General features: G+C 41.2%; 1 protein-coding gene across 3 annotated transcripts in view; it reads right to left on the bottom strand.

Annotated features, from left to right (window-relative positions):
* SDK1 (sidekick cell adhesion molecule 1) overlaps window positions 1-18,378 on the bottom strand; it is a 672,364-nt gene that overhangs the window by 94,707 nt on the left and 559,279 nt on the right. For all 3 annotated transcript variants that reach the window (XM_065560139.1, XM_042853129.2, XM_065560140.1), the window contains 5 exons: window positions 16,185-16,335; window positions 13,642-13,879; window positions 6,122-6,237; window positions 5,104-5,293; window positions 2,231-2,329 (listed from right to left, as the gene is read on the bottom strand). In XM_065560139.1, coding sequence (XP_065416211.1) covers window positions 2,231-2,329; window positions 5,104-5,293; window positions 6,122-6,237; window positions 13,642-13,879; window positions 16,185-16,335 — 794 coding nt within the window. The remainder of the gene's footprint in view (window positions 1-2,230; window positions 2,330-5,103; window positions 5,294-6,121; window positions 6,238-13,641; window positions 13,880-16,184; window positions 16,336-18,378) is intronic.

The following is an 18,378-nucleotide window of genomic DNA, read 5'->3' as shown; positions in this document are numbered from 1 at the left end:
TGTTGCTCTTGGAAAAGAAAAAAAAAAAAGACATTTTCTCTTTCCAGCACCACTGATGGTTTGCGGGGCGCCCTCCAGAGCTGTATTAACCTATTTTCACCACCATTTCCAGTTCAGTACACTTGGCTGTGATGGTTACAATTGCTTTCTAAAAGTTCACTGCAGTAAGAAGATTTAAAAAACAATACAGGAAAAAAGAGTAAATTGTAACCTTCATTTTCCAATAGTGTTACAGTGCTATTCTGTTTTTCACATATTTTTGAGATACCCTTCTTTTGTTAGAAGGGATCAGAAATACCCTACGTGGGTAATTCTTACCTTTCATTCTGACGTTGCCAATTATTACTTCCTTCCTTGGACCCTCATGTTATTATTTATCACGTTTATTGAGATAGTGCCTAAGAGTCAATCAAGAATGGGGCTGCAGTGTGCTAGACACTGTGTAAACAGAGAATAAGAGATAGTCCCTGCCCGTAAGGAGCTGACAGTCTAAACAGATAAGGCAAAGATCAGCAATGAGGCAGAGTCTGACAGAGGAGGCACAGTTTATAGAGTAAAGTATTTTTTTATATTTTCCCAATATTCTTTATCAGTTGGAGTTTTCAATAGACACATTCTGTGCTTCAAATCCTAGTTTCCATTGAAATAAGCACATAGGAGGGTACTCCTTTATTTAAAAAACAAACAAAAAACCCAAACCACACACCCAACAATACAAACTGCAGGATTCTGTCTCTGACAGCTAACTGGTGCCAACTTTCATGCAACGACTTTTTTTCTTGTGTTCAGGAGATCCCTGCGGCAGCTGCCTTCAAATCACATTTGATGACTTTTGCTTCAGGTGCCAGGATTTCCTCACGTGAGTACTTTTGGAGGCCGTGAACCTGAGCACTTTCTACAGCTATTGACCCAAGATTTGAACAAAATGTAAAAAAACAGCCTGTAATTTAAAGGGACACTTTCAATCTAGTAAAACCCAAACTATGGGTCTACCATAAAATTATCCTAATGCTATGGGAAATAATCTCATAATTCTAAATATAAACCCAAACTACAGCAATGCCAGGTAACACTAGAGACAGAACAGAGGCAGCAGAGTCTAAAAGAATGAGCACAAGATGAGAAGTGAGGGTCTTAAATTCCCCATTTTTAAAATGGGAATTAGCATCCCTTCCTACCTACCAGGGCTGGTGGGAGGATTATTAATGTTAGTCCAGAGCTTTGAAGACAAAAGTGCTATTTCACTACTCAGTACTTTATTATTAGAGGCAGGAATGGATTAATATATTGTAAACATCTTCATACAGATCCCATTGTTTTTGTAAAAGTTTGTGCACTGGAAAGCCATCTTGAGAGGTCAGGGTAAAGAAAAGGTGATAAGATATTTCACAGATTCTTGTAATTGAGTTAGCTACTACTATTGCTCTTGATGAAAAGCTAATTGTGAGTTAACTCCTTGTGACCTGACAGATGGTATTCTCCAAAGAAAAGTGATAAAGCAAAACACAAGAACACATACAACTAAGAGCTTAGGTGGTCCTGGCATCAGAAGGGAAAAACCAACTCTTCCCCTGCCATAGAGTAGTAGGCAACTCCCCAAACACTCATCCAAAAAGGATACAAAACAGAAAAATGTGAGACAATTTAAATATAGTGCCATGAAATGACATGTGCATCTGACTCATGGGGATCAGAAGAGTATTACAATAGTTATACAGAATCTCACTGACCCTTCGTGTACGTCCAGACTACCCGCCGTATTGGCGGGTAGTGATCGATTTATCAGGGATCGATATATCACATCTCGTTTAGACGTGATATATCGATCCCCGAACGCGCTCCCCCTCGACTCCGGAACTCCACTGGAGCGAGCAGTGGTAGCGGAGTTGATGGGGGAGCCGCGGCCGTCGATCCCGCACCGTGAGGACCCAAGGGAAATCGATCTAAGATACTTCGACTTCAGCTACTCTATTCACATAGCTGAAGTTGCGTATCTTAGATCGATCCCCCCCCTAGTGTAGACCAGCCCTTTCAAACCCCAGCAAGGGGTACCACACTTCTCAGCTGACAGCAATGTAATATTTTAATTTGTTCATCTATGAAGTGGCTTGGATGTGCTTTCTAGTACTGAAAGCAAGAAGAATAAGCACATATTCATAGTTCTCCTTCTATTTTCTCTCCACCTCTTCCTAACCATTGTGTTTGGAAATTTAAATGTTGCCTCTCTTACCCAGAATAATTCCATTGGGTTCCTCTGGTGGTTGCCACACAATTCGTACTGATGTCAGTCTCACTTCAGGGAACACCAGCCTCACAGGAGGTCCGGGGGCTGAAAAGAACAACAGAAATCACAAAAGTGGATATTACGTACCAAAGGAACTGCTAGTTCTGTGGCAGCTGCTTGTTTAAACACTTCTCTGTCTGCTTTATACAGAAGTCAGGCCAAGCAGTATCTAACCAGAACTCCAGAGATAGCTGTGAGCTTACGATGCTGTACATGCACACACTGGTTTTATTGTGAGGAATTCTGTGAAAGGCTGAGTGCCTCCAGTACCACAGAAGAGTAAATATAATACCGCAACCACACACCCTAGAATGTTTTGCTGCACCTATAAAAGTGTGTTACAAGGATGCTTTGACAAATGAGTTCTGACCTATGTGAGAATGATCTCATAACAGCATAGCTGGGAATCCCTGTGAGCCAATCAGATTACACACTTCATCTAAGTCACTACATAGCTGATTACATTCTAGGGTGTGAGGCACTGAGCTACCTTTCCAGAGAGAGAGAGAATGTGTCAGCTTAATTCCCTTCATGCCTGTTGAAATTGAATAATATCATCTAACTCTGCTGGCAGCACTAGCTTTGAACTCCCTTCTGATTTTACATATGCATTTTGTACGTGTGTCTAGGCTCGAGAACCTTCGTGAGGTCAGAAGCTCATTAACACAGATGGCTGGCACCCAGGTTGTCCATCTCAGGTTCACAAGGTGAGTTTATGCGAATTCACAAATACGCAGGCTCTGAAATTCTCCGTAAGCACAAATCTCACCTGCACTCTCACTGATGATACTTTTAATTAAATTGAACTGAAAGAAGACACAACATGTTTATGTCAGGAGTTTGGAGATGGAAGAACAATTTGTGTCATTTGCCAACATATACTTTAGGAGGGAACTGTTATAATGAGCTTGTCTTTGACAAACAACCTTAAACACTTCTCATTACATTCTGGTTTATGGAATTCAGAAAATCTCCCTGTAGAGTTTTGCTACAATAATCTGCACTCTGCCTCATCTCTTAGAAAAAGGCTAAGTTACCACACAGCTAGTGTGTTAGGAGAATGACTAAAGCAATGATTGGGGGTAATTGCGCTCTTCCTCTCTGCAAGGCACATCCTTAGTGCTTTGCTGGAGACAGCAGAAAATATTGTACTAAATCAGAAGTCTGAACATGTTCTCAGTCCAATGTAATTACTTCAATAAAGTTGCTTATGGAAATCTACAGTTATTTAATTTCTGTTGGGAGCTTTAGATCCAAAAGGATTTGGGGGTTTTATTTTTATTTATTTTTATTAGGAAGAATACAAAAAAAGAGTTTTCAACTGACACATTCTTTATACTTGCTTATACCTTACTGAAAATGCAGAGAAAATGGTCACCTTTAAGTGTTTGACATCTGTAAAGCTGAAAAATATTTTTACTGCTGACGTAAACTTCAGTGAAAATACACCAGGAATACTCTGACCACAAAGACAAATTAAAGCAGAAACAGGGGGTGGCTCTAGTCCTTTCAGCAGGTCAAACTGCACAGAGGAATCTCTGAGATCATAGGAAGCATTGGAGGGGATTACAAAGGGAAGCCTATATGGTCACTTTTCAAATGCCGGTCTCTTATTGACCAGATCAAGCAGGTGAATGATTGACAGACTTGTGGGTTGGGTTTAAACAGCAGGCTGCAACTTTATTAATGTTACCTTGTGGAGGGGCACTTCATTGCCTGCCCCAGCGCTCACATATGAGGCATTTAATTAATTTGTTCCAGTGAGGGTTCCAGGGCTTTTACCACAAACCAAAAAATAACTTGAGGTACATCCTTCCTCATCTACTCAAGCACTCAGTTCAGCTGTGAAACCTCTTTGCTGTGGTTCTCCGCATAAGGAGGGTGGAGTGACAGAGGCCACAAAGGCATGAGAGGGGAACCTCAGTACTCAAAGACTTCAAAGTTCTTCTACTTCATGAGAGCAAGGTACAGCTGTACAATCCTGGAGGTCTTGTTGACCTCTGGAAGCTGGCTCTTCTTGCCTTTACCCCCGGACACCAGCTGCAAGTTGTGACGAGTCAGTAATCGTAACAGTATAAGTAGGGCTCAGTGTCTGTCATGGAAGTTGAGGAAGTCATGGATTCCGTGACTTTCTGTGACCTCTGTGACCTCTGTGATTTCTGCAGCGGCCAGCATGGCTGAGCCAGGGTCGTCCAAGCAAAGGAGGGGGGGGGAGAGAAACACAGCAGCCAGTCAACTGTCCCCATCCTCCCTTACTCAGCCAATGGCTAAGCAGAGAACTGAAGGGGGGGAACCCCCTCCCTGTTGTGCATGCATTTAGACTTCTCTCATTCCCTGATGCCTACTCAAAGTACCTTCCCCGGTAAAAGCAGCACAGGCTATTCTTTTGCAGAACATTCTTACTGGAATGCCAAACTCCATATCTCCTTCAGGCCCAGTCAGGGCTAGATTTGTTTATTGTGTCCTATTATAGCATTTCTTGTTTTAGTGCTAAGATTGCAGTTCTGTAGAAGTTCATAATTGGGCTGTCAAACTTCACTGCAGCCTGGAACTAGCTCTATGAGGTTTGAATGAGTGAGAAATGGAGTTTTTTTCTTTTGTCAATTACGGGGGGAAATGTTTTTAGTTTTTGGGCCCAGAACCTCAGCTTGCCCCCAATGCTGTGCTAATTGACACTAGCCAAAGATCAGATTCTTTATGTTTAAAATTGTAAGCAAATCTAGGCTATATTTTTAAGTTTGCATAATGAAAACAGCTTTTGTTTTAAAAAGAAATGCTAGAATGAATGGGAAGAACACTTGAGCGACCCATAAACTCACCATCATCCTTGGTTCTCTCTATGACTGGAGGGAAGTTAGGGACCCCATCTCCAATACGTGTGAATGCCAGCACCTGAATCTCATAAAGAACATATTTCCTCAAGCTGGCCAGCAGGACACTCTGGGTGTGGTTACCTCTCACTATTTGGGTCTTTGGTTCAGAGTCCAAATCTTTTGCTTTAAACAGAATCTGCAAGAATAAACACAACAGAAAAAGTATGATTATCAATCATTATCCAAAAGGATTGCAAGAAAGATTGTATGTATTTTGGGTTCTTCCTGATCTTAAAATATAAAGCAACAGACTCAACTGCACTCTTTTGCACAGAGCAAACAGGTAATCCCATAGACATGAGCACTGGCTGTATATAACACAGAAGGTAAGCCATGAACTGCTGGACATGTGAAGGGAAATCAGTGATACTGCATGCTTGAACCTGAGAGATTATGACTTTAGAAGTCAGAGGGCATTGTTAGAAACAATGCAACTCTGTTGGATACTTTGCCCTCATCTCTGGTGACTGAACTGCAATGATCTGGGATGATGAGGTGAGTATGAGCAGGCCTATTCCAGCATCTTGACTGGTATCCCTTTCTGTGGTCTCCACTTCGAGCTGCAGGTGTAAATTCCAATCCAAGGAGACATACCCATGCTAGTTCTGATTGAGTTAGCATGCTTTAAACAGAATGTAGACGTGCGATGTGAACAACAGGAGAAGCTAGTACATACCCATCTGAGACACTAGGCATGAAGTTGGGGTACCTAGCCCACTCCTGCTGTTCACGTCACCGTGGCAACACTCTATTTTTAGCATGCTAGCTTGACCAGAGCTAGTGTAGTTTATAACTCCAGCTCCAGGTGTAGACATACCTAAAACAAATCAGATCACTCCTCCGAAGAAAGAGACTATTTCCTGACCCTTCTCAAAAGAGAAATGGGTAAATTAATATGCATCTGTTAGATAACTATCAAATGGAAAAACAGCCTAGCAAATGTATTAAAAGCTCGATTGTGTACCTTGTAGCCCAGGATAAGTCCATTTTGCTCTGGTTCAGGTACTGATGTCCATGTCAGTAGGATCTGAGTGGAGCTTACTGCTTCAGCTGACACATTCTCAGGGGGAGCAGAAGGAACTGCAATAATATAGAATCACAGACATTAGAGACAGGTCTTTCCTATTACGTCACCTCTTCATCGCCCTGCCAGCTCAGGATTGTTCCCCACAGAGCATTTGCTTCTGTCTTGTTTAGTCTAGTTTTCAGTATCCGTTGCAAGACTTCTCCACAGCCTAAAACAGATGAAAATCCATTTTTCTCTGATATTCACCCTATATTTCCCACTCTTAAATCTCATCCTATTTTTCCTAGCTCTATCCCTCCTTCTACCCTAATTTCTCACTAATTCTTCCATGACATTTGTGAACAACCAAAGATTCTAAATTACGGACAGTGCATTTCTGGGTGCTCATTTGTTTTATTTTTATGAAATAATAATAAAGATGGAAATTGGGATTTAAACGCTCAGCATTCTATATACTTTGTAATAATTAGAATCAAGTTAGCATTGGACTAATGTAAATATTTTTCTCAATATCTCTGTCACACGTTTTATTTCCCTGTGTTGAAAGCCAGAGATCCTTATATACTGGGAATTTATCTGAAGGTGCAAATCTGTTCCAACAAGAAGTTTTACATCTGCCCTGCTTCCTATGCTATCTGAAAGGAAATTATAGCATCTTGTGTAGAATTGGCAATAATTCCAGCCTCTGGATTGAGCCCAGACCTCCCAATTCACTGAGGACTGCTCCAACCTCCAAGCCTTTTGATTACGGTGTAGTATACAAAATGACAATGTAGATCTATCACTGAGGAGCTCAGCTTGGATCAGCAGGGTATAAAAGAAAGACATGTCTATTTCATTTAAATTATAAAATGTGATTATTGGGCCTTATGAAACTAGAAATACGACTGGAGCTGAAATTACTGACTCCTCACTGACCTGAAAGCAGAGGGAATCTGCATCCTCTGACTATATTACCTCTCCAGGCATCACAGAAGAACCACACAACCACAACTTTAACACCATGCAGTTATGCAATTAAATTTGGAGGCTGCTTTTAAGGGTCCAACAAACACGATTTTATTTTGTCCCTTTCGTCTTTTTTTCTGTGCATTTCTAATGTCTGAAGGGCATAATCCTTCTTAAAGCACAATAAAACCTGCCAAGCTTCAGAGAAGATTCATTTGCCAAGGCAGAGAATGTTACACAAGCACACGTGGAAAAGAAGGCTTGAATAAGGTTCTGAGTGCATCACCAAGGGAGCGCAATGCCCCTGAAAAAGCCAGTACTCTCCTTGCCGTCCAAACTGAAAGCAGAAGAAAAGCTGTTATGGAGGGCTAGCTCCTGAGGCTGCAAGCAGCAAGAACAGTATAATGAGTATGACACAAGAATATATATTGGGAAAAAAAATTCACCAACCCACATCCCGGTGCACTGAAGGTTAACCGCATATACAGTCATTTCTGAAACAATTTCCCTGTTAACAATTACCTGGGACATGAGAAAAACAGCACCGTCACACGACAATGCAGCAGACTGAAATCAGATTTTTTTCCCCTCTCTATGCTGAAGTGTTTTTTATCTTCTTCTAGATTTATCCCCCACAAGGATATAATTATGTTAAAGGAAAACAGATTGCCAGGAGCCATGAATGTCTTTGGATCCCTGCCATAACTTTATCTGTAGATCTTCACAAAGAGCTACTCCCACATGAATTACTTTGGCGGGAGAGGGAAAGGAATCAGAGTAAGTGTAAAGGAAAGGTTTCAGAGTAGCAGCCGTGTTAGTCTGTATCCGCAAAAAGAAGAACAGGAGGACTTGTGGCACCTTAGAGACTAACAAATTTATTAGAGCATAAGCTTTCGTGGACTATAGCCCACTTCTTCGGATGCATATAGAATGGAACATATATTGAGGAGATATATATACACACATACAGAGAGCATAAACAGGTGGGAGTTGTCTTACCACCTCTGAGAGGCCAATTAATTAAGAGAAAAAAACTTTTGAAGTGATAATCAAGCTAGCCCAGCACAGACAGACAGTTAGATAACACTGTCTGTCTGTGCTGGGCTAGCTTGATTATCACTTCAAAAGTTTTTTTCTCTTAATTAATTGGCCTCTCAGAGGTGGTAAGACAACTCCCACCTGTTTATGCTCTCTGTATGTGTGTATATATATCTCCTCAATATATGTTCCATTCTATATGCATCCGAAGAAGTGGGCTATAGTCCACGAAAGCTTATGCTCTAATAAATTTGTTAGTCTCTAAGGTGCCACAAGTCCTCCTGTTCTTTTTGTAAAGGAAAGCAGTCCTTTGCCAGCCACATTTATTCATATTTTCTTTGCTTTGAATTTCCCTTTTTACAAGAGAAGACTTTATTTTTATGAATAATCTTTTGCTTTTTGGTCAGCTGCCATAAGTTCTCCAGAGTTCACAGACGGTCGCTGTTGAAGCTGTGCTCACAGTGTGTGCATACATCTTTAGGTTGTGCATATGATCACTTACTCCTGCTAGCAAGAGTCTAAGTCTAACAATGCAGGAAGTGGAGCTTTCTGAAGATTTGCTACCCCAGCCTCTTGATGCTCTCTCTCACCTCTCAGTAATGGACAGGGCAAATATTCCCCCAAATATTACCTTGGGAATGTAAGCACAATACCTAAATGGCAACTCTTTTTTTGTGGGTCAAGTGCTTACCAAATCTTTAGTTTGTCTCTGTTCTGGCACTATACTGCAAATCTTTTTCTGATGGTCATGTTTCTATTCCAAGGGGGGACCAGATTCAAGATGATCATTAGACAGAGGCTGTTAATGTGTGTGTTTGTGTATTGTGTTTAGTGATAAGGTGGTTGAATTTATGGTTGTTTTTCACCGGGTGCCACAACCAGAATACAATGTTGAAAAATCTCAAAAGGATAAAGTGAAAGACACGAAAAGTTGAAGCTAAATGTTGAGACAATCTACTGTTCTCCATGAGGTAGTTAGAAGTAATGCCAACTGCATGGGGTACTTTGCGTGATCAGACATGGGAAACTACAGAGGATCTACTGGTATTTTCCACTGGACCTTAGCAGAAGCTCATGGTTTTGCAGTTCGTTCACCATCACCATAGCCTCATTCTGTCCATTATACCTGGAGTGCCTCACTGAGGTAGGACCATACATCCCTGTCCTGACTCAAACATTCTCATATTGTAAATGCAACAAAGGTTCATAGTTCATCTCTGTGACAGTGTACCCCATAAGGCTTTATGGGGAGGGGGTGCTTATAAATGTATGTATGACATAACTGGAATATGTTTTGTGCTGCTTGTGCCATGTAACATATCTCCGTAAAGGTTATGGTCTACTATATCTATTCATCCTATTTGTACATATATATCATTTTCTACTTAAGGGTAAGACTATGAGCTGTATGCTTGCTTGGTTTCTAAGTAAGCTTTGGGAGGCATTTGGTCAGCTTCTTTAGGAAGGAATTCGCCAGGTTAAGTACCTGATCAGGAAACGCTTGGGGAACAATACATCTTGGAATGCTCCAATCCACATGAGAAGTCTTCCTGGATGCCATGTAGACAATGGCGTCGGCCTGTAAAGACTGAGTCATGCAGGGGCATGTGACTTGCCCAGGTGACTCCAGAACTCCATCTTTGCATAGGAGGGAGGAGGGGGGTCTCCACCCACAAGAGAGTCTATTTAAACCTGTGGGAGACCCCTCCATTTTGTCTTCAGCTGGCTAAAGAAGGAGCCTCTCCACCCCACCAGGATACTTGAAGGAGACTGAAACAAAGGACAGTAACTACAGGGGGTGTGAGTGATTGCTGGACCCAGGCTAAAAGGAGATTAGCCTGTAAAAGGGAGTGCTCTGGAACTGGTGAGGAAATTATCTGTATTTAGATTGATTAGACATAGATTTGCGCATTTTGTTTTATTTTGCTTGGTGACTTACTTTGTTCTGTCTGTTACTACTTGGAACCACTTAAATCCTACTGTCTGTATTTAATAAAATCACTTTTTACTTATTAACTCAGAGTATGTATTAATACCTGGGGGAGCAAACAACTGTGCATATCTCTCTATGAGTGTTACAGAGGGTGAACAATTTATGAGTTTGCCCTGCATAAGCTTTATGCAGGGTAAAACGGATTTATCTGGGTTTAGACCCCATTGGGAGTTGGGCATCTGAGTGCTAAAGACAAGCACACTTCTGTGAGCTGTTTTCAGGTAAACTTGCAGCTTTGGGGCAAGTGATTCAGACCCTGGGTCTGTGTTGGGGCAGATGGGAATGTCTGGCTCAGCAAGACAGGGTGCTGGAGTCCTGAGCTGGCAGGGAAAGCAGAAGCAGGGGTAGTCTTGGTACACTGGGTGGCAGCTCCCAAGGGGGTTTCTGTGATCCAACCCGTCACAATCTCTTTATCAGTGTCAGTGACAATCCTTACAATCCATTGATCTCTATTTTGGATTTTACCAGGAAAGTTCAACTGTCTTAAAAGATGCCACACCGTGGAGTGGTCCACTGGTTCCTTGTATTCGCTCATTTAAGTTAACTGAATCATTGTCCCATTTTGAAAGTAAAAATAAAGCTGATAATTTATACCTCTTATGTTAGTTAGAGGTGATGGTTCAGACCTATGGCTATGGTAAAAATAATAGTGTTGCACCATAAAACCCTTTGTCTATAAAGTGAGTTAGACATTATAGGCCAGATCCTCAGCCAGTGTAAATTGATATAGCTCCATCAGCTACAATGGAGCAATGCTTCTTTACACCAACGGAGGGTTTGGCCCTATTTCTGCAATAAAGCAATGCTTTATCTCAGCATCTTAACTGCTTCATGAAGGTCAATGTCTGAAACACTAAGAGCTTGAACCTCCCACAGATACGTGACTGTGCCCGTGCAACAGGTGATTTTGTAAGACAAGTGGCTATGCACATCCACGTAATCAGGAAGCATTATGAGCCCACAAATACTAGGGCATTGGATTGGCGCATTCGAGATGAATTATATGAAAACATGAGGTTATGGATCAAGAAAGAAACATTCGAATCAAGGTTGTATGAACACTATCAAGGTCTAGTTAGCATTTCTGTAGTTGAAATATGTAATCCTGAAAACCAATTCCCATCACAATGAGTGGAAACAGAGTTTGTAAATTGTCATTCTATGATTATATTACACAGTGAAATTAACTGAATTATTTAAGTTCCCGGAGTATGAAAACATTTTGGATCAATAAAATCTGTCCTTTTTGAAGCCCAAATTAATCTCTCTCCCCTCTTCAACAACCTGTTACTGTAACCAGGATGTCGATCTTCCCTTCATGTTCATCCTTCCTGCTGTCTACACTTAAGCCATCCCCCCAAGCTATCCCAGTATTGCTTCTCCATGCTCTGTCTGTTTGGTTGCCTCTAGCCTTCTTTATAATGAAATGCATTAAAAGACAGAGTAGCTGCAGTGACATGCAACTTATTGTTAGCATGTGTGCTCAGTTAACAGTGACATAATCACACATCTTAGAATAAACAGTCATCCAGATGCAATTTTTCTTTTTAATAAAGATTATGGACTCATCCAGCTGCACTGACCTATAGGATACCAAGAGCGAGTTTAGTGCCTGAACTCACTTCTCAGGCTACCACCCTGGGCTAGTGGTTAGAGCTCTGCACTGGTAGTTGAGAAATAGAGGCTCCAGTCTTGGCTCTGTCACTGCGTGGCCTTGGACGAGTCAACTTTGGTCTGACTGTCAAGAGCGCTGAGCACCCACAATTCCAGTTAAAATCAACTTTTCTACGTCTCCCCATCTGTAATATCAGATATCAATTCTTACCCACTTTCGACCAGCCTCACAGGAATGTTGGGAGAATTTTTGTAAGGCATTGTGAACATATACACCTCTGTATAAATGTTAAGTATTACTATTGTGCTCACTTCCTGAAAGTGGCTGATGGGACTTGTGTTTGCCTTGAATGACCACCCTCCCTTTCCCCCCCACCTCTGGCTTTAGGTGTACCCTACCCACACTTTAGCCCAGCCATGAGCATGAATGCAAGGCCTGTCAGGTTAATTTCAGTCTTGATTAAGATTTTGTTTTCAACACAGCAGGTTGCTCCACCAACATTTGTTTTCTTGTGCCACTTAATCTGAAAAGATGCAGCCTAATGTATGATCCTTAACTGTGCACCAAGAAAATACATGGAAAACAAACAAATAAACTAGTCCTTACGGCCCAAATCAGTGCTCAGCATCATTTTGATTCCAGTTTTCATTCTTTCCCCTCTAGAATCTCTTGCCAAATTAAATATATTTTTTTTAATACTGGGAGAGAAAATGCTGACATATACACATGGAACTTTTGATCTTTAACGGCTGATCTGGACCACTATTATCCCAAGGTTTTATGAAATCACTTAATCTCAGTATCTGTTAATTTTCAGAGGAATTGTTTGAACAGCAATAGAGAAAAGAGGAAATGCAGTTATCTCCTTATAATGATACAGAGCTCTCCAAAACTATTTTATTCTGGGACATACTATCTCAAAGTCCATTACAAACATGTTTTGTTTAAAATACCTCTAGCAATAGCATTCCAGTTACTAGGGAAAACCCAACACTTTAACAGGAAGGGGCTCCAAGATTTTGTTTAGCCTTTTACCTTCAGTGAGTTCAACGGTTAGTTGCCTGAACCAGTAGACCAAATCATGCAAGGTGCTGACCACCTGTTGCTTCCATTGGTAGTTTTGGCACATTGTCTATATTTACATATACGCAGATGTGCACATACACACACAGTATGTACAGTATTAACTTTCAAAGCACTCAAGTTCAAATGATTTTGAAGAAAAGTAACAAGCATGATCCTTGCTTAAATACAAGTCACATGCAACAGTAATTCACTTTTACTATTGACTATTTTATCCTAGTAGGGTCACTCCATCTAATTATTCACCTGCAATAAAAGCAAATTACATCAGAGGCGTGCAAGCTGGGTCTGAGAAAGAAGCTCGGTTTGAAGTCCCCTCGCTAATAGCTTTGCAAGATCTAGCTTCTGCTGTTGTTACAGAGTTACCAGTTATTTATTGCTGTCTTGATATTGTAGAGACTGCTTTCTTCTGGCCACTAGAAGTCTCTAAACTAGTATAATATCTGCATACTCAGAACAGGTGGACAGAACAATCTCTAAGTGCTTGTTAGAATGCGCACATGTGGGTTACATTTATGCAGATCTACAGGCACAATTTTGGAAGGTGGCACTGATAGCTCAGATCATTAGTTTCCTCTTTGGTTACTATCTACTCCATTTAAAATCTTCCCCCACCAGCTGCCTGGCTAGCAAATGTGTCTTTTTTTTACCACCAATGGATCCGTAGATTGCACTTTTAGGTTTAGTAGATCTGCAAGAAAGAGAGGTTGAGGGAAAGGGCTGAAGATACTGAAATGCACTGAGCCCATTCTTCACAGAAGCACATATACTGTTACTTACCAGACTCCCGGGTGCAACTTCTCACCACTTCACTCCATGGTCCTGCCCCGATGGCATTGAAGGCCTGAATCTGCAGTTCATATTCTACCCACTCCTCCAGATCCTCAACAGTATATTCCCTCTCCAGCCGGTCACTGATAACCTTCATGAGCACTGGAGACTGCAGATCCACACGCCACAATTTTATCCTGTAACCCACCATCTCTGGGTTGCCATTATATTGAGCATCCAGGAGAGGCTGGCCATTAATAAGAGCACAAAATTATTGCGCAGAATGGGTGGACTATGCTTTTCAAATCATATGTCATTGCCTTTTGTACTCATATACTTAATAAATACTGCAAGAAGGTGAGAGAAGTTCAGGGGGGTGAGAGGTTGAGGGTTTATTATACATTTTGTTTACCTTTGTTGACCATTTATAATATTTTTTTTATTTTGCATGTAATATTTTTAATTTTTTTCTATGCCACCCTACCTAAATATTGTATAGCAAACAACACCTCTCTCTGCCCCTCCCACACCTACATACACCCCTCACTCCATATACGTGGAGGTAATACCAATGTGGTAAATTGCAGAACCATGGGATAAACTGTGGAAACTAGTGATAAATTGCAGAGCCGTGGGATAAATATATCATGCACCTCAGACTGTTTCACTGGCCCTCTGCCTATTAATCCATCTAACTAGGATTTTTTCTAACATTCCAACTCCCTGAGCAGCATCAGACACTTAAAAGAAAAATTAACCTGCCCCAGAAATGTCATCACCTGCTCCACCCGAGTGTGGATTTCCCCCCTTAAAACTACATCTGTATGAGCCCAAGTATGAGCAAGATTCAACACTGCTTCAGTAACAGGTTTTGTTGTATATTAACATTTCATAGCTTTAAAGTATTCTATCCTGCGGCCCAGTAGGACTAGAAATGTAAACTTCATTCAGTTGGAAAGAAGTTCCCAAAGGGTCACAAAACTCACTAGTCGGCCTTGAAGGGCAGCGAGGTCACACTTTAAAATGCTGACATTATGCTGTGTAGAAAAGCTAAACTGGGTCATTTTCAGATGTGTTTGTGGCTCCCTCTGACCCCTGCACTGTTGGTCTCATGGTAAATATGACATCTCGCTTTACAGGTGGATGAATATAAAACAGTCCTAATGAAAGTTTTAAAAATCCCCTAAAATGCTCTTGAATGAACCAGAGTACAGGCCACTGATATGAAGGTGTGATATGCCATTAAAGTGTGACTGCAGGTTTTAGGGATGAGCATGTTACTCATATGTGAAGCCACGAGTGAGTTATGCAGCTCAATGACCAAATGAACTGTAATAGCTTTTCTATACATACTAATGTCCCATTTATAAGTCTGACGTCTCAGCCCTTCAAGGTCTAGGCAAGTTCTGGGTGCCACTTGGAAGCTGGAATATCGCCTTTCCAATGAAATACTGCTCCTATCTAGTCACATTTGTGGAGGAGGAGGGAGCTGCAGCAGGGGGAACTATTTTGGGGTCAGATTTATAATGCAGAATTGAGACTATTTGAAGGGAGCTAGAATATTAGAGTAAATCCCAGTGAGATATTTTCATGGGCAACTGAGGCAGTCAAAGGTGCATGATAAATTAATTTGTGAATGGCTCTGCAATTAATCATCTGGCTCCACAATTTATCACATAGCTCTGCAATCGATCACCTGGATACAGTTTCTACCTAAGTGATGTGTAGGTATATATGGAAATACTCTGCTCTCAGTTACACTGGCATAAAACCAGAGTAACTCTCTAAATATAAAGGGTCTTACTCTAGATATATACCAGTGTAATGCAGAAGCAGCATTTAACTTATTACAATTTTAGTTCATTCACAATTTATCATTACAACATACTTCTGTTTTTTTCCTATGGACAACCAATTTCATCGTCTCCTCACCATCATGTGATCAATCCTTTTTTTTTTTTAAATGATCTCAAAAGGCCAGCTCCCAACAAGGGTGACCAGATGTCCCAATTTTATAGGGACAGTCCTGATTTTTGGGTCTTTTTCTTATATAGGCTCCTATTACCCCCCCACCCCCACCCCCACCTCCATCCCGATTTTTCACATTTGCTGTCTGGTCACCCTACTTCCAACCTAGCGAACATCTCTTGATATCAGTATCTGCAAGATCACCATATTTTAGTGATCAGAACTCAATAAAGAACTCTGCGGAAAGAAGCAGCAAATTAGCTCAAGTATTCATATTGCCTGTATGTGCTGACTGAAGCTGAGGACATGGAGAGCCTCAAAAGCTAAGGCACTAACATCTCTGGCCTTTTACACAAGGCGTATATTTCCCTTGTAAGCGAGGGCAGTGGGGAATTGAGGTGATTAGTAAAGCGCTTAGATAAATCTCAGATTTCAGACAATTTGGGAAAGGGAATATTTTTGCTGTTCCTCTTTGGGTCAAATGCATGAAAAAGTAATTCATGAACTTTGGACAAATTCTCTGGGGAAACTGACACCTCAGATGTCGACATCTCCCCCAGACTCCTCAATTTACACTAACTCACCATCCATCGGATCCACAAGCTAGTCTCACTGGCAGTGCGCACGGTAACGCTCCCTGGTGCAACATCTGGTGGTGCCTGCAGTGTCTGGATGACACGAGATGGTTGGCTGAGTGGGCTTTGGCCGACAATATTCACCTGTCTCATCCGGAATCTAAAGCATAAAGAAAGCATAAGGCAAACATGTTCCAAAGCAAAGCTAACCTGAAAACTGAACAAATGCTATTTCTTGCCCAGGACTACACCAATAGAAAGAAAGAAAACCAGGCTGTCATCAGTTTGAGACATAAATGCCATTGCTCATGAATGCCCATTAAATTCATCGCCCTGTTGACTACTGCAACAATGGCAAGATCCTCAAAATTAGACTAATTTAGTGTCTATTAGAAACAGATGGGCAATATGAGGAGATTACGGTAATTATACCACATTTGAGGAGATTATGCCAGCATTAACTGATTTTCCCTTGAGATGCCTTTGTGTTACATTCAGAAAGGGTGTTACAAATATCGGTATCTGGATATCATAGTCCCTTGCAAATATCAGAAATGCATCAGTTATATTTCCTTTCAATGGTCAATTCAATGAGGGCTGATATATCTCTGTGGACAGCCTTGTCTCCTTTCCTACACAAGAATGATTAAGTCATTTAATATGGATACACAGTTTAAAAGCCATCCTGTTTGCTCCAAATGATCTCTTCTACAGCAGGAGTCCCTATAGGGGCATGAAAGCCTTTTTCAACTTCATAAGGAATCACAAAAAAGTTAAGACTTGTTGTAGGCTTCAGATACCCACAGGTGACATAAACACAGGAGGGTCTTGCAGTTCCAAATATTTGAGGCTAGCTTGTAACTGTTCAATTTGTTTATATTAAACAGTGGAAATCTGGCTCTCATGATTGGACTTAGATGAGGGTCGAGCTACACTACGTAGCACCATTTATCTATCTGCTTTGATCACTTTAGGAGGTGCATTAAAGGCAATACATCAAACAAACATCATCCTTAATTTCACACTCAAACATTGGCAAAGAGTGTAGGAAAGAAGCTCAACTGACAAAGACTGTCTAACTGATAATTAGTGCTCATGATTTATCCTTTCAGCGTGCTGTAACTAGAGCTGGCAGGATGATCACTCTGTTTTGCAGCAATTTTTGAGGTTTTGAAATTTGCAAATTTTTTCATGAAAACAGAATTGTGTTGAAATGTCAGAGAGAGCGCGTGTAGATAGCCTGGTAGCAGGGCACTGGCCAAGGATGTGGGAGACCCAGATTTAAATCCCTACTCTCTCTTATTCAAAGCAGAGTTTTTTTTATCTCAGACCACTCTGCTTCAGACAGGGCAGGGACTTAAATCTGAGTCTTCCACATCCAGGCCAGGACCCTAACCACCAGGCTAAGGAGTGCAAGAGAGTCCCCCCTTCCCAGCTCTAGCACTCTCCTGACCATTGATACCATTGATAACCTCAAGGATCTGGTGACAGCTGGGAAATTCATCTCTTTCAATGATCCTATGAAGAGAGCTGAGTGAATATTTACTTTGCAGGCAATTTGGGGAAAAAATGGTTTGGGGCCAAACTGAAAATGATGTTTTTTGAAAATTTTCGGCAAATTTGAAAAGACTGAGTTGAACCTCCATGAAACATTTTGGTAATGTTGAAAAGTCTTAGCCCTGAAAGTTTCTGTTTCGCTTTTCGGGAATTTTGACACAACAAAAGGAGGATGAGATTCACAGAGGAGGAGGTGGTGGTACTGCTGCATTCCTTATTAACTTTAGCCTTCAGCTGGGATGGGGGCAACCTGGGCTCAGTTACCCCCTCTACCTAACCTAGGGACAGGAATGGAACATGGATCTCCCCCATTTCCAGAGAGGGGCCTAGCCACTGGGCTAGGGGATATTCTGATATGAGGCTTTCCCAGTCTCTCCTTTTGAAGCTGCCCCTTTTATATAAACAATTAAAGAGTCACTGGAGAAGGGACTTGAACTTGTGCCTCCCACATCTTACATGAGTGCCTTAACTACCAGGCCATGGAATCCTTCTCATTCTTTTTCTTTGGCCCAATGACTATCCATTGTCATCATGAAAGTCTACAAAGACATCCTGATAATACATTTTTTTTTTCTAAAATTGCCTTTTTAGAAATCTCCCACATCCGGAAATAGCTTTTAGAAATTCTTCACAGGTCCGTATATAT

The sequence above is a fragment of the Chrysemys picta genome, chromosome 10, assembly GCF_011386835.1.
Source record: "Chrysemys picta bellii isolate R12L10 chromosome 10, ASM1138683v2, whole genome shotgun sequence".
In the NCBI taxonomy this organism is placed as follows: domain Eukaryota; kingdom Metazoa; phylum Chordata; order Testudines; family Emydidae; genus Chrysemys; species Chrysemys picta.
The sequence above is the reverse complement of the archived record's forward strand: the minus strand, read 5'-3'. Positions and strand labels throughout refer to the sequence as shown.